The sequence below is a fragment of the Paroedura picta genome, chromosome 10 (genome assembly GCF_049243985.1).
Source record: "Paroedura picta isolate Pp20150507F chromosome 10, Ppicta_v3.0, whole genome shotgun sequence".
Taxonomy (NCBI): Eukaryota; Metazoa; Chordata; class Lepidosauria; order Squamata; family Gekkonidae; genus Paroedura; species Paroedura picta.
This window is the reverse complement of record NC_135378.1, coordinates 35,941,626-35,966,212: the sequence shown is the minus strand read 5'-3', so window position 1 is coordinate 35,966,212 and position 24,587 is coordinate 35,941,626. Positions and strand designations below refer to the sequence as shown.

Sequence of the window (24,587 nt, the reverse complement as noted above, 5' to 3'; positions counted from 1 at the left end):
TTTCTAGAAAGACAAAAAATATGCTACTGGAAGAATCATTGCTGTGATTTCTCTTGGAAATTGCTGAAGTAGTTGAGACAATGAAATGTTCCATAAGTTGAGCTATATCACAACTACCATGTCAATTGACAGGAGACAACATCAGGGAAAGGCCTCAACCTCTATACCCTGTTGTTGGCCACGGTATGAGACAGGATGCTGGACTAGCATGGCTCTTTGTATGTTCTTAAATCTTGGTCATCTGGTTAGAGGACAAAACTCGCTATCTTCCTTTCTTTGTCTTCATCAAATTTTCCTCCGGGCTATCATGCTACTTCTATTACCAATTTAAGCTAGGGTGAAATCAAAGCTTCTGATGCCACTCCAATAATTAAAATTTGTTTTGGGAAAGGTGCCAAACTACACTAAAGAAGAAGAAGAGTTGGTTCTTATATGCCGCTTTTCTCTACCAGAAGGAGTCTCAAGGCGGTTTACAATTGCCTTCCTATTCCTCTCCCTACAGCAGGTACCCTGTGAGGTGGGTGAGGCTGAGAGAGCCCTGATATTACTGCTCGGTCAGAACAGCTTTCTCAGTGCTGTGGCCAGCCCCAGGTCACCCAGCTGGCTGCATGTGGAGGAGGAACAGGGAATCAAATGCAGCTTGTCAGATTAGAAGTCTATATTCCTAAGCACTACACCAAGCTGGTTCTCAGGAAAGAAAGCATTGACGCTCTTTTCCACTGCTTATTACTTGCTAACTATTGCTTTCCTGGGAACCAGCATTATTGAATCGGCAAGCTACTCTTCCTAATATATTTCATTTAATTAATTGCAGCCGCAGATTACAATCTCCAAAAACAGAGACTGCAATAAAAGTATTAACAATTTTACATGCCAGAGGACTTCAGCACCAGAGATGTGTCATTCTGGAACAAACGATTATTGACTGAGGTATTACAGACCTCCCCCCTGCCCTGATAGTCCCACTGCTTGTTATGACAGCAGGTCGCTAGCAATACAGAAGCCAAATGAGAGTCAGCAATCTCAGCACAGAAGGCATCAAATGCGAAAGTGCAATGTCTCAATCACCTGAATGATAATGCTGTAATTTCCCCTTGAGAACACAGGCGGGTTGTCATTTACATCAGATACATCAATATTGACCGTAGTTACATTGACTCTGGGGGGATTCCCACTGTCCGATGCTTGGACTGTCAGAGTATAACCTGAGAACTTAAAACAGAAACACACAAACATAGAAATAAATAGTGGAAAGAACCAGGCTGCATTTTCCGTGCAAACTGTATTAGAATTCTCTTGAATTAAGCCATTTTGTTTACCTACAAGGCGACACAAGAAGGTAGATGGAGTGAGGCGGTTTTCAACATAGGCTTTTCAAATTTAGAGGCCCGGCTGGATCCAAAGCCATGATCATCTCCGGGAAGAGACACATTTCTGTTCATGAAAGGGCAAGAGCCCACTAAGCCATATCAGGGCTCACCATGAGGCTATGTAGAACAGGGGTAGTCAAACTGCGGCCTGTCAGATGTCCATGGACTACAATTCCCATGAGCCACTGCCAGCAAACACTGGCAGGGGCTCATGGGAATTGTAGTCCATGGACATCTGAAAGGGCCGCACTTTGACTACACCTGAGACAGAGAGTGAGCAAAGCCAGGAATGACCCAAATGGAGCTCCGCCCACGCTTCTCTTTGCATTTTGCCTATCGTTCACTGTGATGTCCAAACTGGCGAATGATGGCTAGCACAGAGCATAGACTATAGACTATTTATTGAAATTGACTATTTATTGAAGGCATCTTGGAAATTATGACTTGGATTTGGCTCAAGCTATAATATGCTCCAATTTGGACATCACGGGGAACAATGGCTCGAGGAAAGAAGGAAGTGGGGGATGGAACCGGCATGTGAGAGGGGAGGAAAGAGCCGATGGCACATTCATGAGCCTAAAGACATGGCCTGGAGAACTGGAATTGTCCTCACCACTGGACGTATCATCATATGCTGTTGTTATAACAATTGCTGCTGGGGCAGAACTGCCACAGGTATTATCCTGTCTAATCAGGCACTATGTCCAGAAGCAGCACAAACTGGCTAATTTAATATGCGCATGAAATATACCAGTGACAAACTGTCCCAGCCTATGCAAAGGTAACTTGACAGGGACAAGGATCCTAGCCTCTCTCCATGACATATAAGACACAGGCAGAGAGAAGAGGACAAGAGGACACCTTCTAACTCGTTATCCCTTCTGGGACTGTACAGTCTGCACAATTATAAAGTGGATGAGCTCTGAAAGCTTGAAACAAGCAAAGTCTTCCTTGCTGAAATGAAACAATGATTATGTGGCAGTATTGCTTGGAAGGCTGTGCTCCAAATTACACAATGCAGATGCTTACCTTCTCTCTGTCAAGAGGTCGAGCCACCTTGATTTCACCTAAGGTAATGTCAATTGTGAAAGGGCTCCCTTGGTTGCCATCTATAATCGAGTAATGAATGTGGTTGTTTGAAGGCCCATCAGCATCAGCTGCCATCACCTACAAGACATCCAGTTATCATTTCAAACAGGTACCAGTAGGCGATTATGTTGATTTAGAAAAACACCCCAAACATTCAGCTACTGATGGAACACATTACAGTCTTCGAGGCATGAATTCCCACACCTGAGGAACAGCTAAAGTGATATCCCGTTCACTTCCCTGAAAATTCATTCCTATTGCACAATGGATTATAACCCTCCCTAAAAATAGTTCAGATTCTGCACTGCTCTTATAGCTTGGCTTTGAATACTTGCTTAGAAAACTGAAGCAATGACAAAGAAAAACAACTTCTCCCCTGTGTTTCGCTTTTTAAAGCACAGCTGCCCTTTTCCCAAACAAAACTATCAGTGCATCAAAATAAGAGAGGATGAGAGGGAAATGGAAATACAAACCGTGATCACTGATTGTTCAACCTCAGCATCTTCACTGATTACGGCCGTATAAGTGTCTTGACTGAACACTGGAGTGTTGTCATTGATATCTGTTACATTTATATTCACTGTTACAACATCACTCAAGGAAGGTGACCCTCCATCTGTGGCTTCCACAGTCAGATAATACTCAGGGGAACTCTCGTAATCAAGACTTCCAATAACAAAAATAGCACCTGCAAAGAGGAGGGGAGGAAATTCACTTGCAAAACCATTTTTCTATTATAGCATGTTGCAATAACTGTAACTTGCAAGTTACTTAACAAATAACTTAAGGAACAGTCTCCCAGTTTCCAGCTGTATTTTTGTATGTATGCATTTATTTATTTATTCATTCATTTAATCTATGTACCACTCAGGAGTGATTTAAGGATTCATGGGGCCCTAAGAAGAGTACAATTGTGATGGCAGCAGCCAGACTTGGGGTGGAGGGCCCCCCCCCCCATAGTGGAAAGGGGTGTTACTCAAAGTGTCCTTAAAGTGGGAAAGGGGGGGGGAAGAGGCTATGATCCTGCTCCATGGGAGAGGAGGCATCGCATGGGACCCCTGGAAGTGTGTGGCTCATAGCATGTGCTACATGGATAAACCAGCCCTGATACCGTCCCTCACTATGGCATCTCTGGGGGGAGGTACACACTGGTGCATTCTTTTGCCTTGTGGTGGTAGATCCATGCAGAAAAGAAGAATATTCTTCACAGGGAACCTGAGTGACATATTTTGCTCAGTCAAGGGATACTACTGGAGCACACTCTCTTCTAGCCATATTTCTCATTCTTAGAATTTCCCCTGGAAGTCTGAATGCATTACCACTCCAAGGACAACCAAATGCAACTTTTAAAGTTAGTCTCACATACAAGAAACTAGCCCTGATCAAAAGAAACAAACTGCACTTCAAATAATATGACTGAATTTAGTAGTGGCTAACTTTATTTCAATGGCACTTTCTTCTGAATTGTAGATCAGATCTCATGGATCTATTATGTTAGTGCAAGAGCTTCCTTCTGCCAGGAGGAGACTTCTCCTGATGCAAGAGGCTCTTCTGCTAGTGCAGCAGATCCACAGGATCCAATCTGGACTTGGACTGCTCTGGGTTAGAATGGATAGAGGTGTCCTCAGAAGAGGCAGACAACCAAGCCCTACTTAGCAGACCATCGCAGTGAGACAGACTCTAATGCCTCCCCAAAGGGACTTTAAGCTAGCACCAACACCAACACCCTCAGCCACCAAGATCTGTAGGCCCCAGCATGGACCAGCCCATCACAGTCTCCCAAAGCATTCCAGGAGGGCTGAGAAGAAGTTTCACATGGGACCCAGCAATACCTGTAGGGTTATTCCCTATATAAACTTGCAGCCAACGTAGGGTCAATTTGTCAGAAACCTTGCTGATGATCCTACCACTTGCTTGCTTTACTTAAGACTTGGAATCTACTTTTGGACTGTGTTACTAAATCCAGGACTTCAACTTTGGTCTGAAACCATAGAACTTTTGCTGAGAGACCTTGTTGAGGTCTGAAACTTGCCTCCAAACTGGTTGGCAGGACTAATCAACTATGTCCTATCGTTCACAATAACTTCTGTATATTTTTCCTTTTTACGATATGATGAAAACAAACTGTATCACACGCCAGGTAAATCTTAGTAAACAAACAAATGAAAACAATTCAAGTGGTAGCTGTGTTGGTTTGAAGCAACAAAATGAAGAGTCCAGATGGACAAAGTTTTATTCATGGTTTAAGCTTTTATGGGCACGCATACTTCCTCGGACACAATGAAATGGGAATTACTTACACGTAGAGGGTGAGCAGTACATCACCCTACAACATAATGACAATGTAGGACCAAATAGGAATAACAAGCTTAGGGTATAAGGTTAGGGCAGGGTTGCAATTAATTCACACCCCACAATGACAGATGCATCTGCCCATTAATCTCTAATTTTGACATATTTAAGGTTATTCCTACTCGGTTTCTGAATTGGTTAAACATCTCCATTATTCTGTAGGCTGATATACTGCTCACCCTCCCGCTAGATGCATGACTGGTAATTCCCATTTCATTGCATCAGAGGACATGTGAATACACACAAAAGCTAATGCCTTGAATCAAAACTTTGTTGTTGGTCTGAAAGGTGCCCCTGGACTCAAACTTTGAACAAATGAAGAGAATGCCTAACAACAGTCTATCATGCTTTTGATGCAGGTGCTCCTCTTACTTGAGAACACTGCATTACCACATAAGATGAAACTGAGCTCTCTGCTCTGGATGGGTAACAAGAAAAATCTACTGAAAATAGTATTTTTGGTAACAATAATTGCCAACACTTTTCATTGCATTAATCATTTTATCTCTTTTAGGTATTTTGGATGAATGAGTTCTATTCATATGGAATGTAACAGATCTAATGCATCTAATCTGCTGTTTTAATAGAACACATTATAGAGAGGGGGACAAAGGAACCTAAGATGGCATTGCAAATGTCTGCAATTTTGTACACTCTTACTGGGAAGTAGGCTTTCTCATTAGACACCCGTTTTCTAAGTAGGCATGCATCAGATTAGGCTGTAAATGTATTTTGTCCAGCTTATTTAGCACAGTAGGGTTACCTGTTTTGGAATCAATACTGAATTTTCCATGTTCGTTCCCACTGACTATTGAATATGTGATTTCAGCATTGGCTTCAATATCCCGGCTAGCAGCATAAACCTGCAGAACCTCCATTCCGATCACTGTGTCTTCTGATAATGTTGCACTGTAGTCTTTGTACTCAAAAACAGGTGGATTATCATTTATATCCAGAACAGAAACCACAAGAACACTGGTAGAAGACAGCCTTCTAGGGGAACCTTCATCTTCGGCTTTCACAATCAGAGAATATACCGCCTGCAGCTCCCGATCCAGAGGCTTTTCCAACCGAACAATTCCAGAGAACTCATCAACAGAAAACTGTCCGTCTGCAGAATTTACCAAGGAATAGTGAATCTTCCGATTTACTCCTGTGGTTTTTTTGGGGGAAAAAAAAACAATGCCCCCTAACAATTAATGGTACTCTCAAACACATGTCTTAGTAAACATTATGAATTTACATGAACCATTTATAATAAAACTTTAAAGCACATATGCAGTCATCTTCATGTTGAGATGTAGGTTTCTGCCAAAACCGGTATTCTTTCAGCATGGATACAGAAGCTCCATTAAACTCTGGTGGTCTTAAAAGTGCCACGGGACTCAAACTTTGGTTGTTACAATATTTTAAAAGTCAGCTTACTCTAAGCTGAGTGATTTCTACAACAGATAAGCTAATGTAGATGTTCTCTGTAAGCCGTGTCATTTATTTAATTAAAATACTTATAGCCTGTCTTTCCTTGTGGCTCAAAGTGGCTTACAAATGACAATTAAAAAATTACAATGAAAACTAATAGCATAAAGCCTCAGAAAAGCTTTGTTCCCCAATAAATGCCCTAGCATAGCAGTTTGCAGCCTTTTCCAGGTTGCGGCCTGTTGCCAAGGGGTGGGGAGAGAGGGCGATCCGGGGCCCCATGCATGCGAGACAGCCCCCGCAAATGCGCATGCGCGGACCTGCCGCGCATGTGCGATTGTGCCGGCGGGCACGCTTCCCTCTCCCTCTCCCACAGCAAGAAGCTTGCCAGGCTGCAAGCTAATCGGACACTTCGGCGGCCGATTTGCTCATGGCCTGGCTAGCTTCTCGCTGCAGGGGGGGGGCGGGAAGAGGGAGCCGTGGCCCGCTACCGAAGCTCTCGCTGCCCGGCACTGGGCCACTGACCGGGGGTTGGGGACCACTGCCCTAGCAAATAAAAAGGCCTTGCAAGGCCTCTTGTGGATTCCTTTACAAAATAAATACTGACAGAGACAACATCAGTTCCAATTCTTCATTTCTTCAGCAGAAATATGTCTTTGATATACAGAACTTAGTAAGTAAGTAAGTTAGTAAGACACAAAGCTTTCCCATTAAAATAAGGAACTTGTTACCCAAATAAGGAATTTGTTACCCAAATAACTTGTTACCCATCATTTTGTCTGACTGTGAATATCTCATGATAGTTACTGTAAAACTCAATGGGTGGTCACAAATTGGATCCAAGCAACCTTTCCACCGGTGCAAAAAGGAGGAGGGGTTCTACTTGACCATAAAAAAGACAATGTTGGTGATCATGGGACACTACAAAAGCCACATGGGATGGGAGCAGTAGTGAGAATTGGAATTGGGTGAGACTGAGCAAAAAAATCAGTCTTGACTCAGTACTCTCTGGGTAAGATGGAAAATCACTCCGGGCAAGGGGAAAAACGAATTCTACAAGTAGAATTACTATCATTGTCGGCAAGAAAATAGGTGCAATTTTATGTGCTGTCAAACTGTTTCCAACTTATTGTGGCCCTATGAATTAATGGCCTCCAAAATATTCTATCAATAATAATCTTGCTCAGGTCTTACAAACTGAGGGTCATGGCTTCCTTGCTTGAGTCCATCCATCTCATGTTGGGTCTTCCAGTTTTCTTGTTGCCTTCATCTTTTCCTAGCATTATTGTCTTGTCTAGTGCCTCTTCTGACAATGTGACCAAAGTATGATAGCCTCAGTTTGCTTGATCTTGATCCCACTTATTTGCCTTCTTGGCGACTCATGGCATCTTTAAAACTCTCCAATACCATATCTCAAATGAATCTACTTTTATTTCTGTTATCTTTCTTCACTGTCCAATTTTCACATCCATACATAATAATGGGGAATATTACTGTATTCCCTACCAGCCACACAGCATTACACTTATGGATCTTTTCTAGTTCCTTTGTAATTGCCCTTCCCAATCTCAATCTCCTTCGTTTTGTTTCTAGTTGGAGTCTTCTTTTTTGTTGATGATAGAGCCAAAGAATAGAGAATATTGAACAATTTCAATTTCTTCATAGTCAATCTTCAAGTTGTTTAATTCCTAAGTCATTACTTTTGTCTTCTTGATATTCAGCTGCAATCTTGTTCTAGTACTTTCTGCTTTCACCTTCGTCAGGAATCCTTTCAATTCTTAAATGTTGTTTGCCAGTAATGTGATGTCATCTGCATCTCTCAGATCTCCTTCCACCCATTTCCCTTCTACTTTCATTTAAATCAAATCTAGTTTTTCTTATGATATGACCTCTACACTTCTAAAGTAGAATGGAAGAAACCCCCTCTGTTAATTCAAACTCAAGCATGGAATAGGTATGTCAGGTAAAATATCCATACTAACATATATTAATATAAATTTGCATTACAGGATAATCAAGTTAATGATTTTTTTAAAAAAACTGTGCACCAAATATACTGGCACAGAACTATTCTGTGACTATTCTCTACATTTGCATATATGAGTCAATGAATCCTGAAAGCTGCTAAAATTTACAAATGCCCAGCAGTAGCTTGACTTCTTGACAAAATTACCACTCACCCAAGAGCTATCTGTCCTATGGAGTTCTACACAGCATGTCCTATGGTCTCTGTAAACTGCCTCTTTCCCTTGATGTCAGGGGTTTTCAAATGTGTTATCTACAGGGAGCTCTTCCCATTTGGCTTTGTCAAGGAAATTGCACTGCAGAGCATCCCAGAGTATATTCTAAAGCTCTCAGCTTGTTTAAGATGCCGGGCAAAAGATGATCGGTGCCACTGAAAACTAAGAGCATTTGCATGTGTAAAAGAATGATCAGTAGTTGGGGCCTTTCAGAACAATTAATTTGCCACTGCTGATGTTCCCATTATAGCACCACAGATACCCTTTGGACATTCAACATTCACTGTACCTCAGCGAAAAAGTTTCAGTCTTGGTCTCGATCAGTCTTGGGAATAATTGCATGAAGAAAATGTTCCTTATTTGAAGTCAATGTACACTATTCAACAGACTATGCTTGCTGATCTTATCACATGATCTTTTGACTGGATCTTTATTAGTATTTGCACAGTAATATATAACATGCAAGTAACTTTGAACGCTTGACCTTCATTTTGAAGCTTCTTCCATCCACCCTTCACCACCATCCTTCTTCTTATTTTTAACCCTTGCATTTTGTGTGTATGTGTGAGAGAGAGACTCAAATATGCCAATGTATAGATCAGTCATAGTGGTGTGCCTGAGTCGTGCCAATATATTTTGTGCAACATATATCTACTATCTACTCATCCCTTTGATCAAATGCACTCTGACTGAAAAATCTGGGACGCAATATAGTGTTCAGTTCTTAAAAGGGCAACAATGGATAGGATTCAGTGGAGAATTTCCACAGGCAGAAGGATTCTCACCTGTGTAACACAACTTTCTCACCCTCCCTTTGCTTAAATTCAGAATCTCCTCCCCATCCAACACTGTTCCTGGGGGATCCTTTCTTCCATGGATACACTATATTGGGTTCTAGCCTATGCAACAGATGAATCAGCTGCCCCTCAAGGACTGGCAGTATTTCTAAACATAATCTGAAGATATACACAGTTTCAGGATCCACCATAGCAATTAGCAGCATTTTCCAACACTGGTCATGCAATCGAGTTAAACATTAAGGGCACAGTAAGAGCTGTTACTGGTTGTTTGTTCTGCAGGTATGAATTTTTAATTTCTGTTTTTTTGCACCTTTACGTTCAATGAGAAAATGAACACCTGCATATGTTGGCTACTATTAAGCGATTTCCTGGAAGTTTTATGATCTATATTCTGTGCGCATCAAGCACATTGCGAGGACAGGACTGGATAGCAGGCATCAAAGAAGAAAGCCGACAGATAAACCGTTCATTCCAGAGTTAAGGCTGTGCTAGGAATGCTTTTTGAGAAGTCCTACCTGAGTCTGCATCTGTAGCTTGCACTCTTGTCAGCAGCGTTTTCATCTCCGTGTTTTCAAAGACTGTGACGGAGTATGGATCAGCAGTAAACTCCGGGGCATTATCATTCACATCTTCTATACTGAGAACAATATTGGCATGGCAAAATCTTCCTCCGCCATCTGAAGCTTTGACTGTAAGAGTATAAACTGCTTTCTGTTCTCGGTCTAGTGCTGCCAATGTTTTCAGCTCACCTGTACATGAAATGACAAAGGCAAAGGAAAATAAATGGTTTTAATAACAAGGCCTGAGCATCTCTCGCTGTCGTTTTGTTTTGAAGGTAAGATGGTGAGGTGCATTTTTTGTTTTGTAATAACTAGACATAAGTGGCTACCCTTAAAAGAAAGATTCATTTCTCCCCCAGTGGCATATTTAACAATGACTGCTGCTGTTTAACAATGGCGCCACACTAAGAGGCTTCAGCAGGGCACAAAAGGTCAACAAGTTCCTCTACATCATTTTAAAAGGCAGAGGCATTATTCTGTATGGCAGCAACAAGTCCAGCAAGTTGTCCCTTGAGCGAAACAGAGTAGTTCTCCAATATGCCAGGAGAGAACCGAGCAGGCTGCCCTTGGCACTGGCTGCCCCATCAGCACAACTGGCCTGACTTAACAGAGCCAGGATGCCCACAGCTTTCAAAATGTGGTAAACAAAAGACCGGGCAAGGGGTGGAGGGGATTAAAGGCAGCAAACTGGGGGATGGATAAAGCACAGCAAAGCAGTAAAGGCCAATCGACATTGATCAGGTCTTTGAACAATCTTGTGGTAACTGTGCATATTCAGTTTGTTGAACATCCGAGTTGGCTGACCGCTGCTTGAAAACTGAGTAACAAAGTTTAGCAAACATTTCTTTGGCAGCTTCTTCCTGTGGTCAGACAGGAAGCAACTCCTCCCTTTCCTTTGGAAACTGAAACAGAACAGCATTTTTCTCAAAGCAAAGTGCCAGTATTGTATCCCTTGGTGGCCAGTTTGTGATTGGCCCTGCTCCCTAAGACAGCTATTATGAGATGATACCCATTGGCCTTTCCCAACATTCCTGAAGCACCCACAGACTGAACAGGCTGGGAATCACTGACAACAGTCCAGTGACAGACATAAGAAGCAGCAACAATCAGCAATTAGAATATTGAGAAAGTTACTGGGAAAGAAACGGTGAGAAGGGAAGAAGAACTTTTTATACCCTGCTTTTATCCAAGGGAGCCTCAAAGCAGCTTACAATCACCTTCCCATCCTCTCCCCTGTGAGGTAGGTGGTGCTGAGAGCTCTGACAGAACTGCTCTATAAGACCAGATCTAACAGAACTGTGATTAGCCCAAGGTCACTATCAATGGTACCCCTGATTATGTGATTTCTTTCCTCTGTAGGCTTCATGTTAAGTATAACCCCACAATACACTTTCTATGTTTGGAAGAAAGCCATTAATAGCTTTGTGTGTGTGTGTTTGGACATTTTAGTTAATTACTTTATCTCAAAACAAGCTAGAAAATCTGCCAGTGTGCAGCTTAATACATTGGCGTACCCTGGGGAGGAAAAAAGAATCACGCTCATTCATCTATCAGCGGCCTAGTGGGAAACAAACATTTCTGAAAGGATGGATATTATTCATTATGTGGCTAGAAAATGGAAAACAGTTTAGAATAAGTCAACTGAATTTTGTTTCTTTTCAAATGCAGGAACAATTCAGACCTGGTTTGCAAACATTGGCAAGGACATCACTTGGTTACTCTGCGTTTGATCCGATATGCTGACTCCTTTGAAAAGAATTCTAGCTGACATATTGTCTAATGAGCTGAAAATGTCCACCTCTGGTTCTGTATCTGCCCATTCTCACCTGCAAACTGGCATGTAGTACTGCAATTAGCACACACTGATAAACCAGACCCAGAAATGCAATCTACTTAATGTTGAACCCACTTAAAAGGCTTCGTGTGTTGAGACTGCATATATTCTCCTTAGATTTCTCAGTCAGAGCACTTTTTTACCACCTTCAGGTGCTAACAGAAGCTGTGGCTTAAACAGAGACATTTTAAAGCACATACGTTATATAGACTGCTGCCTACTAAATGTTTTGTGATGAAGCATAAAGAATGATGAACAACTACCAAGAGATAACTTTGATGGGGAATACAGATATTATTTTGAAAAGGCTAAAAACTTACAGAAAAATCCTAATGGATCAGAATAAAGGTCTGTTCAAGTCTGATGGGCAAATTTAAATAATTTTAAAATCAGAAAGACGATTCCAGGAAATGTTCAAGCAGAACCACATCCTCCCCTGCTTATCCCCAGACTCTGAAATTTCTGAGGAATGCTGTTCTTTGCTTTATTTTTATACATAACACCCTGTATATTGATTAAACTTTACTTGCTTGAATCTATTTTGACTGCTGTATTTGCAGATTCTAATGATTAGCTGTCTTATTCTGAGATGCAGCTTTAGAATAATATTGTACCCTTCTTTGACCCTTTTTACAGAAAAAGGTGGACTAAAAAAGTCCTAATGAAAAGAAAAAGTCCTGAATCCCATGGAGAATCTCCACAGCCAGAAGAGATTTCCACCAGCAAAGTGGACCACCTCACCTCCCCAATTCTGCTACAGGACCAAACAATAAGGGACTTTCTGTTCTTGGGGGACAGAATTCCAGGAATTCCAGTTTCAGTCAGCAGAAATTTTAAACAGGATCCAACCCACTGGCTTGGCCTTTAACTTTTGAGAGTTGATAGTTAAGGCCATACCTGGAATACCTTGGAACGCCTTTCTTATATGCACACAATTCCAACTCATTGTTTTTAGTTCCCTACATTTTAATCCATGGTTTTATCATTCATTTCTAAGCAACCTGCTTACAGTTCACAGCTAACAAAACAGACAGATGATCTCTGAGGGCCCCATAAATACTACCTGTGTCTGGACTGAGTCTGAAGTCTTCTGCCCCCGCACCATGCAGGGTATAAGTAATTTCTGCATTCGAACGAATATCTGCATCTGTGGCAGAGACTTGCATGATGAGTTTGCCAGGAAGGGAATCTTCTGAAACAGCCTCCGTGTACATTGTCTAAAAGGGTTTAAGAGTAATAATGAAAAACATCACAATATTCTGTAACTTGCTCTACACGGGCCTACCCTTGTCCATGACCTGGAAACTGCAACTGGTGCAAAATATAGGTGCTAGGGTCCTCACAGGTAAGAGGGCCCACATCTGCATTGGCTACCAGCTGCAGCCTGGATCTGGTTCAAGGTTTTAGCTTTAACCTTTAAGGCCATACATGGCCTGGGTCCCACATGCATGAGAGACTGCTTGCCTCCTTATGCTCCCCCCGCAGGGTTCTTTGCTTTGTGGGTATGAATTGGAAGTCCCCAGCCCGAGGAAAGTTCACCTGGCCTTGACCAGGGCCACGGCCTTTTTGGTCCTGGCCCTAACCTGGTGGAATGACCTCCCAGGACAGCTGTGGGTCCTGACAGACCTATTACAGTTCTACATGCCCTGCAAAATGGAACTCTTCTGCCAGGTCTTTGGTTGAGGCCAGGGGGCTGGAAGATCTTGCTCACCCCCAGGCCAAGCCAGGTCATCGGCCTATACCCCTTCCCTGAGTACCATCTGGAGGGTGGGGATAGGGTTTTTTCGCTGCTTGGTTAATTGATTGCTAGGATTGTAATCGGGTTTTGATGGGTTTTATTAGGAAATGACTACTGTAACCCACCACAAGCCGTCTTCCAGGGGTGGTGAGCTAAAAATCAAAATAAATATTATGGAACTAGAATATGGAAGGAATAAATATAGAAAAACTGGGATGGGTGTTAAAAGATTTTCACATATGGGACATGAAGCAAAGGCTGTGAAGCACAAAAGCAGTCAATTAAGGAGCAATAGAGTTGCTCTAACTCATAGAAAAAAAACATCTACAGGTACTGTAGACAGTTTACAATACAATCCTGAACAAAGCTGCAACCTTAAGCCCACTAGTTTGGTTCCAATCAGTGTCTTCATTCAATCCCCTTGATGAGGGAATTAGCACTGCTATTCCCTGGCACCTAAAGGTGCTGCTTATTGCAGGTTAGTAACTCCTGCACATTTATTCACAAGGCTATTTTAAGAAATCTTTTTCTGCATACATCTGTCCCACTAGTTTTATGTATGTTCATGATATGATGATTATGACAATTTTGTTCGTGCTAAAAATGAAAGCATACTAAAATTCATGCTAATACCTTTTCACAAACTGGATCGTTGTCATTTGAATCAAGGACTTTCACCTCCACCACGGCTTTTGTTGCAAACATCCCATCAGTGGCCGTGATGTTGAGAAGGTAATGATCTTTCACTTCTCTGTCCAGGGGTTTTCTGACATACACTTTCCATTCATTCTGTACATTTTCCACAGCAAACTGTCCTAACATATCACCTCCTAAACAATTAATAATAACAAAAAAAATCATTAATCCGAGTAAGCCGCTTTTAGATTGAAGAGAGGAGGAAAAGAGGTTTGGGACAAGATTACATTAAGGAACTGCATCTTTTGCAAGCAGAAAGGTGTTGCTTGCACAGGACCTCATGCCCCAAGCTGTATCAACTCTGGCAGAGCTGAGTTTACAGATCAAGTTTAGCAGGAAATGGATTATATGCTTACAATGACTCAAGAAACATTTCTGATTTGTGCTAAACCTCAGAGTTTATTTCTTATGCATTAAAAAAAAATATCCTGCTTTTCTCTCTAATTAGTACCAAAGTTGGCTCATCACATCATTATACCCTCTTCCATTATCTTCACAACAGCTACCTTGTGAGGTAGATTAGACTGAGAGACTGTGACGGGGCCAGGATAATATGGCAGACGTCGATGTCAGAACCCAGTTGTCCCAATCCTGGTCAGGCACTCTAGTCACTATGACATGGAGGCTACGGATGTGCACAAACTGACTCAAAGTCCTTGACAAATGCTGGTCAGTTTGTGGTTTGCAAAGCAATTTTCATAAACTGAAGAACTGCCACAAACTTCCACAAATTTTAAGGCAGCTCTCGAAGAGCCAAAAGCAGGTGTTTTAACATCTCTGAGTCATTTAAGCCTTGCTTTCTGTTCTTTATGATAAACAGCTAAGTGGTGGGGAGCAGAAAGCAGAAATTTAAATATCTCTGACCCATTTAAACCCCTTGCTTTCTGCTCTCTGCCATTCAGCTGTTTGATTGAAATGTTTTTAAGCCATACTTTCTGCTTGCTGAGATTTTTCACAGCAAGTAGAAAGCAGATCTGCAAACCAACATATCGGTTTGTTGTTCCGTTGGTGGCTCAGCCATGAACCATGAATTGAACTACAAAAATGTGGCTCATGCCCTTCCCTAATGGAGGCTCCCCAGTGATATTCATAAATATTACTTTGAATGCAGATAAGTGCTACCAATTAAGTGTTGGAGGGACACATAAAATCAACATTGCAAAATAACACTAAATCACTGAAAATGCCATTTTAAAATTGTATCAAGATCCTTTGAAAAATAAAATACAATTAATTGTATTGTATATTAAGCCAATTGTGCCCTAAACATGATAATATAATGAGACGTGCTATCTTATGCCATCTTATGTTATCTTATGTTGAAGGAAAATACACAGACTGACAATGACAGTACTAAGAAGAGGAACAAAAAAACCCCTCCTTTAAACAGGCCACTATTCTCAATGGCAGCTCCACATTTCTTGTAACATCTCCAAACTAAGGCTGAAGGTCCCCATTCCTACTACTTGAATCTCACAAATAACCGAAAGAGAGGTGATACAGGTTTTAAGTGGCAGAAACAATGCTATATGCCTATTATTTAAAAGAAAACCGTGACCAAATGGACATGCCAACAACATATTTCTAAATATTTACCTATGATAAAATAGTTGACTTGTCTGTTGGCCTCTTCTGAATCAGCATCGGTAGTACTTAATATAGCAACAACTCCTCCAGTTGGATCATCTTCACTGACTGTGCCTTTGTAAATCTCTGCAGTGAAGCGTGGAGGGTTGTCATTCACATCAGTCACATAAACCTCCACGACTGCAGTAGAAGACAACTGAATTTTCTCGCCTCGGTCAGATGCAACGACAGAAATTTTGTAGGTATCTTGCTTTTCATGATCGAGCTCTTTTAGAGTTGTAATCCATCCTGTTTCCATGTTTATGGCAAAAGTATCAATGATATCTATCTCTTGTGTGGTCTCCAACATATAAGTAACATGGCCATTGATTCCAGAATCCTGATCAAGCGCTTTGACTTGTATGACCTTTGTCCCAGCTGGCATATTTTCCACAACATATGCTTCATAGGGATTGGACTCTAAAATGGGTTCATTGTCATTTACATCTTTTATCTGAATGCTTATGTCTACCGAACAGACAACTTGGTAATTTTCATTCATGTAATGTGCTAGCACTGAAAACTGGTACCATTTAGTTGTCTCGTGATCAAGGCTCTTCTCAAGTTTCAACTTTCCATTTTGCTTGTCTATTACAAAATATCCATCTCTGTTGCTTTCTGGAGTATTCCCTTTAACTAGAGTGTACAGCAAGGGCAGAGCATGTTCTGCTCGTATGACATCTATCTCTGTCCCAACAGGAGTATCTTCAGAAAGGGTATAAGAATAAAAAGGCTCTGAAAATCTTGGGAGAAGCACTTCAGGGGGGAGTATTCGGACATAGACAGGAACAACAGTCTCCTTCTGTGGGGATCCACCATCCAGGGCCCGAACAAAAAAAGTAAGGAACTCATTTTCCAAGCCAATCAAACTTTCCTTTGTGGTGATTAATCCAGTCAAAGGATTAATTTCTAAATTCTCTTCAACATTTTCGGACTCTGCTTCAATCGTGTAAGTGATGTCTGCATTAGTGCCCTCATCAGCATCAGAAGCTAAAACCTTAATGACGGAAGTACCTTTTGGTACATCGGTTCCAATATTTGCCTCATATTCGGTGGCTCGGAACAAAGGGGCATTGTCGTTAACATCAGTAAGGATGACACTAATGCTGCAGAAGGCCACTTTCCCCCCAGAATCCTTCGCCATGAGCCTGATGGAGATTACTTTTTCAGCTGGAGTTTCACGATCAAGCTTTTCTGAGGTAAATATCTGTCCTCTCTCATTAGTATAAAATCTATCTTTTGCAAAATCATTCACAATATGGTATGTGATGTGGCCATAGTCACCGGGATCTTTGTCCACTGCTTCAACATGAATCACCAGTGTATTCAATGGTGCGTTCTCAGCTAGTTCCACCTCATATTCAGTCTGAGCAAAAATGGGGCTATGTAAATTGGCTCCAATTACAGTTATGAAAACCTGAGCTGAACTTCTGAAGACCCCATCGGAAACAGAGACATTTAGACTGTAAGTAGGCTTCAGAGCCTGTTTGAACAAGGTTGAGAGGGTGATGACGCCAGTTTTGCTGTCTATTGCAAAATTCATGTGATCATTGCCTGTTAATATGGAATACTCTAGCTTGCCTGCATCTGAATGGTCTGCATCGGAGGCCTTTACACAAGTTACAAAGTGTCCACGGGGGGCCAGTTCACTGAGGCTAGCTTCATAAAGCAGGTGGTTAAACACAGGTGGGTTATCATTCAGGTCTGTTACACTGACAATTACAGTAATGTCACTGCTCAATGGAGGCATCCCACCGTCTATTGCTCTTACTAGCAATGCGTGTTGTTGAGTCTTTTCATAATCCAAACTCTGTGCTGTCAGAATGAGCCCGGTGCTGCTATCAATGTGGAAATAATCATGGCTTTTGCTGCTGTTTTCTATCAAGTGATAGGAAATCCCTCTGTTTGTTCCAGAGTCAGCATCTGCAGCCCTGACACGTACAACAGATGTTCCAATTACAGATGCTTCAGAGAGGGTGGCAGCATAAAATGGCTCAGTAAAGATAGGAGGATTATCATTGATGTCTTCAATTATTATGTCGACAAACACTTCAGCATGGGCTCCCGTCAGAGAATCAGTTGCACGTATTCTCAGTTTGTAGGCAGGGTGGGCCTCAAAATCCAGGGGGGCAAAAATATTGATAACTCCAGTATTGAAGTTGATGGTAAACTGATTGAAAGGGTCACCGTCGGTGATGCTGTAAAACACTTTAAGCCCTTCTGGGCTATTTGCTTGCACATGGACAACAGGGCTGTGGATCTGGATATTTTCAGGTATTTCTGCACTGTAGAAAGGTTTTTCAAACACTGGCATGGCTTTATTCACAACAGTGATTGGGACTGTCACTTCTGCAGAAAAACTTGGTTCTCCTTCATCTTTTGCTACTACAGTGAGGATGTATTCTTTATTGAGTGTATCTGGGTCAAACGGCTTCTTGAGTGAGATTTCACCAGTGGTTCCTATTTGGAAGAGGTCATAATGTTCTTTGAGGTAATAAAGAACTTCTCCATTTCTACCAAAGTCTTTATCCACAGCAGTGACACGGCGAATAACTTGGCCCACTTCAGAGTCTATTTTAACAGTGGCGTAATATGGAAGGTCGACAAAAATAGGAGCATTATCATTTACATCTTCTACAGTGACCTTTACCACAACATGGGCAACAAGAGAAGGCTTATGCTCTGCTGTCACTTCTACCACAACATCAAAAAACTCCTGCAGTTCACGATCAAATGGTATTCCAGTGGTTGAAAGGACACCTGAAGTGTAGCTAATTTTAAATCTGCTGTCTGGATTTAGAATGTGATAGAACAAAGGTTCGTTTATTTGACTCCCTACAGCAGCAATAACAGCAATTGTTTTTGCTTCTGTGGAATTTTCTTGGACAACAGCATGGTAGGAACTCTGTGTGAACTTCAGCTGGCTTCCTTTGCTCTCTTTCACATTGACTCTTACGGAAGTGGTGCTTGCAAATCTGCCATCAGAGGCTCGGACTGTCAATTCATATCTGCTTCTTAGCTGAGTTGTGTTCTGCACAATTATCTGCCCGGTTCTGGAATCGATGGAAAATTTTTCCCCAATGTTGCCTTCAGTGATTGAATACATTAACTGTGAAAAGGCTCTTGAATCAGCATCTGTCGCATTTACAATCGCAACTTTCACCCCTTTATAGGTTGGCACTAGCACGGTTGCCTCATAATACTCTTTGGAAAACACTGGAGAGCAGTCATTGATGTCAATGACATAAATGGTAACATTTGCTGCATATTCGGCAAATAAGCGTGGTGTCCCCATATCGTGTGCTTGCACGGAGAAGCGAAATATATTTGTCTCTTCATAGTCCAAGCTCATTACTGTCCGGATAGCACCTGTACTAGAGTCAATGGCAAAATACTTGTGGACAGATGGTTCAACAATTTGATAGACAAGTAGAGCATTCGATTCCCTGTCAGCGTCTGTAGCTCGTATCACTAGAGGGACATTTTTGTCAGTTAGAACAACACTGTTAATCGATGCTGATTCACTGATGAGTCCTGTGTATTCCGCGTGCATAAAAGTGGGTGCATTATCATTCTCATCTTGAAGATGCACCAATACAGTAGTATTAGTGGACTGGCCAGCCATGTTGGTTCCCTGAACAGTGAGAGTGTAAAAAGGCAATGTTTCAAAATCAAGTGTCTTCTGAGAGGTGATGGCACCAGAATTTGGGTTAACAGTAAAGACATCACCAACGTTACCATCTTTTATTTCATAAACTACTGATGACTGACTATGGGCAGTAACCATGCCAACAAAACTGCCAATGTTGCTGCTTTCACTGATTTCTGCGGAGTATTCTTTCAGTGTGAATTTCGGGGATGCATTGTCTGAGATTGTGACAGAAATGTGTACTGGTGTTACTTCACTCATTGAAGGAATCCCTTTATCTGTGGCCTTCACTATCAAAGTATACTCTTCCTGACTGCTAAAGTCCAGCTCTTTTGCAGTAGTAATGCTGCCTAAGACTGGATGTATATTAAAAGCATTTCCAATATTCCCTGTAAAAAGAAAAAGAACAGAAGTAAGCACAATTAATAATGACGGAGAGTATAGTATGGATGCTGACAGCTATAAATATTTTTAAAACTGTATATAAGGTTGTAAAGTATCTTAGAACGTATTTTTATGAAACAGCAAAAACTGTATGCAATTCAAGATACAGGAAACTTTTTTGAAAACTTCCTTATAACTAAATACATTTTTCATAATCTTACATTGTAATGGAAACAGGTGAGCATAGTGGTTGCACCAAACATTTGTGACCATGTAAGGTCACAAATGCATAATTATTTATATATATTACACAACACTTCCTCTGGGAAAGAGCGTACTTTCTTTCGTGTAAAGAAAACCCAGAATAAATGTTATAGCCATTCCACTCTAAGTGGAGTGACAGTAATACTTTGAGCATATTTTCAGTTCATCAAAAGCACTGTTTCAAATATCAATAGATTATATCAAATATACTGTGAAAATATGCTCGGATATTTCCCTCATGGTGTTATCCCTAAAACTAACAATTTTTAATATTTTAAAAGTTTCTTACAAGTTACTCAAAATTAAAATTTGCAATGTTCTATACTTAAAACTTTTTAGGAAAACCAAATACAATTTGAATGATTAGCAAAAGCCATCAAAATAAGCTCTTCAAAAATTAAGAGGATAATATTCTAGGTTTTTGTACCTTGTAGGAATTCCAAAAATTAAGATTCCCAGTTAATAATAGCTCATTCTTATATTTTGATTACAGATCACAGAATATATAACTACTTCTAAAGCCATAACCACATCATGAAAATATTCTAGTAAAAGCATTTATATTATGTACTTGGGTAGGCAGCTGATATTATCTTTTTTTTTCCTATAGAAGGCTGCAAACAGAGTGCCATTCTTAGAATATCCCATTACTAATCTTATAAGCCATTACAAGCATCCAAGGAATGCTCATTTCATATGCTTAGAACTTCAGCCCTAATGCTTTAGCTGTTTATTAGCTCAAGATATTAGAAAAACAATGCTGAGAAAGTTCTAACATTTCCTCCCACAAAACTCTGTGGATAAAAAAGAGAGGAGATGTGTGAAAGAGCATGAGAGTATATACACACATGAAAAAAATTGTAATTGGAAAGGGTGGAAAATGTTTTGTGAGGTACGACTTGCTGGGATCATATTACAATTATATTTTGCAAATTCCACTGACTGCCAGTCTGTTTCCGGGCTAAATTAAAAATGTCACAAGAGGATTTCGCAGGGAGTAATTTCTTCCACATCACCTTCGCACACCCCTCCCTGGTGAAGAATGAACAGGAGAAGAGGCATTGCTCTGGGTGTCTATCATCAAAATAGGCACCAGACTATATAACTTTCAGTGCAGAGAAGCCTACCAGTTACCTTTATTAAAGTATTTGGTAATCTAGTGAAGATAGATTTGTCACACACTATATGTAATGAAATTTCATATAATGGTACCAAATTTCCTCTGTTCTCACAAAGAGAATTGACCTACTTGACCTCACTCAACTGATGATTCTTGTTACTGCTTTGATAAGTTACAGTTTAGACTATGAAAAACAGTGATTTCAGAAAATTAATGCAGGAAATCCTAACAATGTTTTGAGAAAAAGGATATGTCCCACCACATTTGTAAAGGAGACATTGATAAAAACTAATGGATTTAACAGATTGGGATTACTGTCTTTATGTAATCCAAGTTTACACTGGCTAGTAGTTCATGGAATAAAAGTATACATGCAGATTTTAAAACCCTCTACCAGTGCAATCCTAGTTACACCCTTTTGGAAGGAAGCCTTTCGGTATAGATGTTAGCACAATTCCTTGTAGACCTGCTTAGGACACTGCTGTAAAGCTAATAAACTGAATGCCAGATGTTGGGTCTAACAAAACTTTGCCTAATGCATCTGCAGTTGTTTTTATATCCCTAAATTTTAAACATGGAATCTTTAAGTGGAAATCAAACATCACCTTTTCAAGATAGCATGATGCTGAAGATTTGTATATATACCTGATTCTATGGAGTAAACGATTTCTGCATTTTGCCCTTTGTCCTTGTCCAGTGCTGTAACTTGGAGCACCACTGACCCAACAGCTGCAGACTCATACACTCGCCCTTCATAGGAGGAACTGGTGAACCAGGGCGCATGATCATTCGTGTCACTCACATTAATGATGATTCTAGCGAAGTTGCGCTTGATGGGAACATCTTGATCTCGGACCTAAAACAACAGCTAGCATATTATGTCTTTCATTTTTAAGTTTATTAAAGTCAGAAAGAGATAATTATCACTGATGGGGCAATTAAACATAATAAAAGCAAGCCATGTTTGTGGGTTGCATAGACCTACAAAGACGACACACAAAATCTTTGTGAATGAAAATTATCTGCCTATTGATAAAATGGATGTATGAAGCCAAAATAAGAGAAAGTACAGAGCTAGAGAGGATCTGTACAGTCAGTAGACACTTATAAGGATGTAGGAAAATATAATTTTGAGGGTTTTTTTTTTCAAAACAGAACTTGAGTCTTCCCCCAAAGTGGCTTTACATGCCTTTAGTCCTCATGAGCATTCTGAGCCTTGAGTTCTAGTATTTTGTGATCCTTTCATGTATGTTGGCAGAAAAAAGTAACATGCAACATTAGCTGTTAGACTGGAATTAGGCAGAAAGGAAACTAGTGGTATAGCACTTGCACCCTTTGAATGTAGTCTGTGTGCTGTCACGTACAAACCCTCCAAAACCAATCCCAGCCCCACAAAAGTCTTTTAGAGTGTGAAAAGTTTTTTGGAGAAAAAGCAGTAGTTCATGATGCTCCTTCTGGGCACCCATATTTTCCTTGCTAGAAACCCTTAAACTGGGAAAATTACCTCCTTGCAACTGAAAGAATCACAAAAGACTAGAAGTTAAGGCCGTCCATTGAAACTGATGGATAGTAGGTTCAGGGTGAACAAAAGGAAATACTCCTTTCCACAAAGTGTGATTAAAATGTAGACATTGCTGACAGATGATGAAATGATGACCACAAGAATAAACAGATTCTTGGAGGATGTCTATCAGTGGCTACTAGCCATGGTGACTGAGGGGAACCTCCACATTCAGAGGCACTAATCCTTGGAGGAAGGCCTCAGCCTCTATGCCCTGTTAGTCACCCAAATGAACTGGTTGGGCACTGCTTTAGACAAGATAGTGGACTACATGGTCTGATCCAGCAGGGCTGTTCTTATGGGTGTGTAGCAATGCAAATGCTCCAATGTGATTAATCTGCAAAACATTGTTTTCATAGTAGAATAAGAATTGGGTTTTATACCCCACTTTTCTCTACCAGGAGGAGTCTTAAAATGGCTTACAATCACCTCCCTTTCCTCTTCCCACAACCCTGTGAGGTAGGTGAGGTTGAGAGAGCCCTGATATTACTGCTCAGTCAGAACAGCTTTATCAGTGCTGTGTACAGCCCAAGGTCACCCAGCTGGCTGCATGTGGAGAAGGAGTGGGGAATCAAACCAGGTTCGCCAGATTAGAAGTCGGTGTTCCTAACCACTACACCAAGCTAAACAAAATATACATCTTCATCTGTGAGAGGTACTGTAGTAGTGACAGGTAGCCTCCAAACCTGGGCACAGATCCAATTTGACTCTAGAATGTGCCACCAATACTTTTTCACCACTCACTGCAGTTGAACATCTGAAACTGAGAGAGGGTGGTTTGTCTAAGCATTCACGGCAGAAGTTGAGATCTGCACTAAGGATTTTCAATTCACAACTCTGGCAGCTCTTACATTCTACCAGCTCTCCGAAGTCTTTGCTTTCATCACACAAAAAGTAATATTTCAGAAGAATAAGCCACAGGCATCTTTACCATAACAGTGAGGATATGCTGATGGATGACTTCATGATCTAAGTGTTCAGAAGTATAAAGGGAGCCAGTTGCAGGATCCAGACGAAATTTCTTAAGGCTGACAGGATCAATGCTGCTCTGCATAGTATAAATTAGCTTATTCTTCTCATCTCTGTCTGAAGCACTGATTTGCAAAATTTCTGTCTCGGGCACTGTGTCCTCTGGTATAGTGACTTGGTACTCCCATGTAGAAAACTCAGGCCTGTGATCATTTGTATCTATAACCTTAATGTACACCTGCATTGGCAAAGAGATAAAAAGGATTATTAAAAGATAATGAAGAAAATGCAAAATCAATCAGAAAGCAATGGAGAACGGAATACGGCAACATTTCCTCCCACTAAACAAACCAAAAAAACCCATACCGAGTGATAGCAACATCCAAATCAAGACAAACAATACAGAAGCTACCTTCTAAACAAAGATATGTTTACAGAAATATTGACTGGGATCCACAGAAACACTATATGTATTCCCCCAAAGCTAGGCATACCTAGTAAGGCTCTTTACCATACTCTCCTGAGCATGCAGACCCCCCCCTTCCAACCCATGTACCATCTTTGCAATTAGCAGCCTCAAAAGAGAAATCCTTGAGCAAGGCTGGAGGGATGCTGTCAAAGAAGCCAAGTACAAAACCTCCTTGTGCATGCTCAAAGAGTGGGTGAGTTTTCTGAATGCAAACTGCACAACTTCAACTTCAGGGCACATAATTTTTTAGAAAATGATCCTAAGGCTACAATGATCTTTTCCCACACAACTTTAAGCACATCACCGAAAATAATGAAATCAGTTAAAAGAAAACAGAAAAGCAAAAGTTGCATCTATTACTGGACTACAGTTTTGCTGCACTCTAGGACAACAAAGATCACAAAGTTTATGAGTTTAATAAATATAAAATAAAATAAAAAGGACTCCCAT

At 40.9% G+C, this 24,587-nt stretch overlaps 1 protein-coding gene across 11 annotated transcripts in view; it reads right to left on the bottom strand.

Moving 5' to 3' along the window:
- Positions 1–24,587, bottom strand: part of FAT1 (FAT atypical cadherin 1) — a 141,074-nt gene that overhangs the window by 23,992 nt on the left and 92,495 nt on the right. For all 11 annotated transcript variants that reach the window (XR_013225177.1, XM_077302149.1, XM_077302151.1 and 8 more), the window contains 10 exons: positions 23,631–23,906; positions 21,784–21,994; positions 15,692–19,759; positions 14,033–14,229; positions 12,725–12,878; positions 9,783–10,016; positions 5,575–5,964; positions 2,933–3,147; positions 2,400–2,537; positions 1,069–1,212 (listed from right to left, as the gene is read on the bottom strand). Coding sequence is in view for 10 of the 11 variants with exons in the window: in XM_077302149.1 (XP_077158264.1) it covers positions 1,069–1,212; positions 2,400–2,537; positions 2,933–3,147; positions 5,575–5,964; positions 9,783–10,016; positions 12,725–12,878; positions 14,033–14,229; positions 15,692–19,759; positions 21,784–21,994; positions 23,631–23,906 (6,027 nt within the window). In the remaining variant the exon portion in view is untranslated. The remainder of the gene's footprint in view (positions 1–1,068; positions 1,213–2,399; positions 2,538–2,932; positions 3,148–5,574; positions 5,965–9,782; positions 10,017–12,724; positions 12,879–14,032; positions 14,230–15,691; positions 19,760–21,783; positions 21,995–23,630; positions 23,907–24,587) is intronic.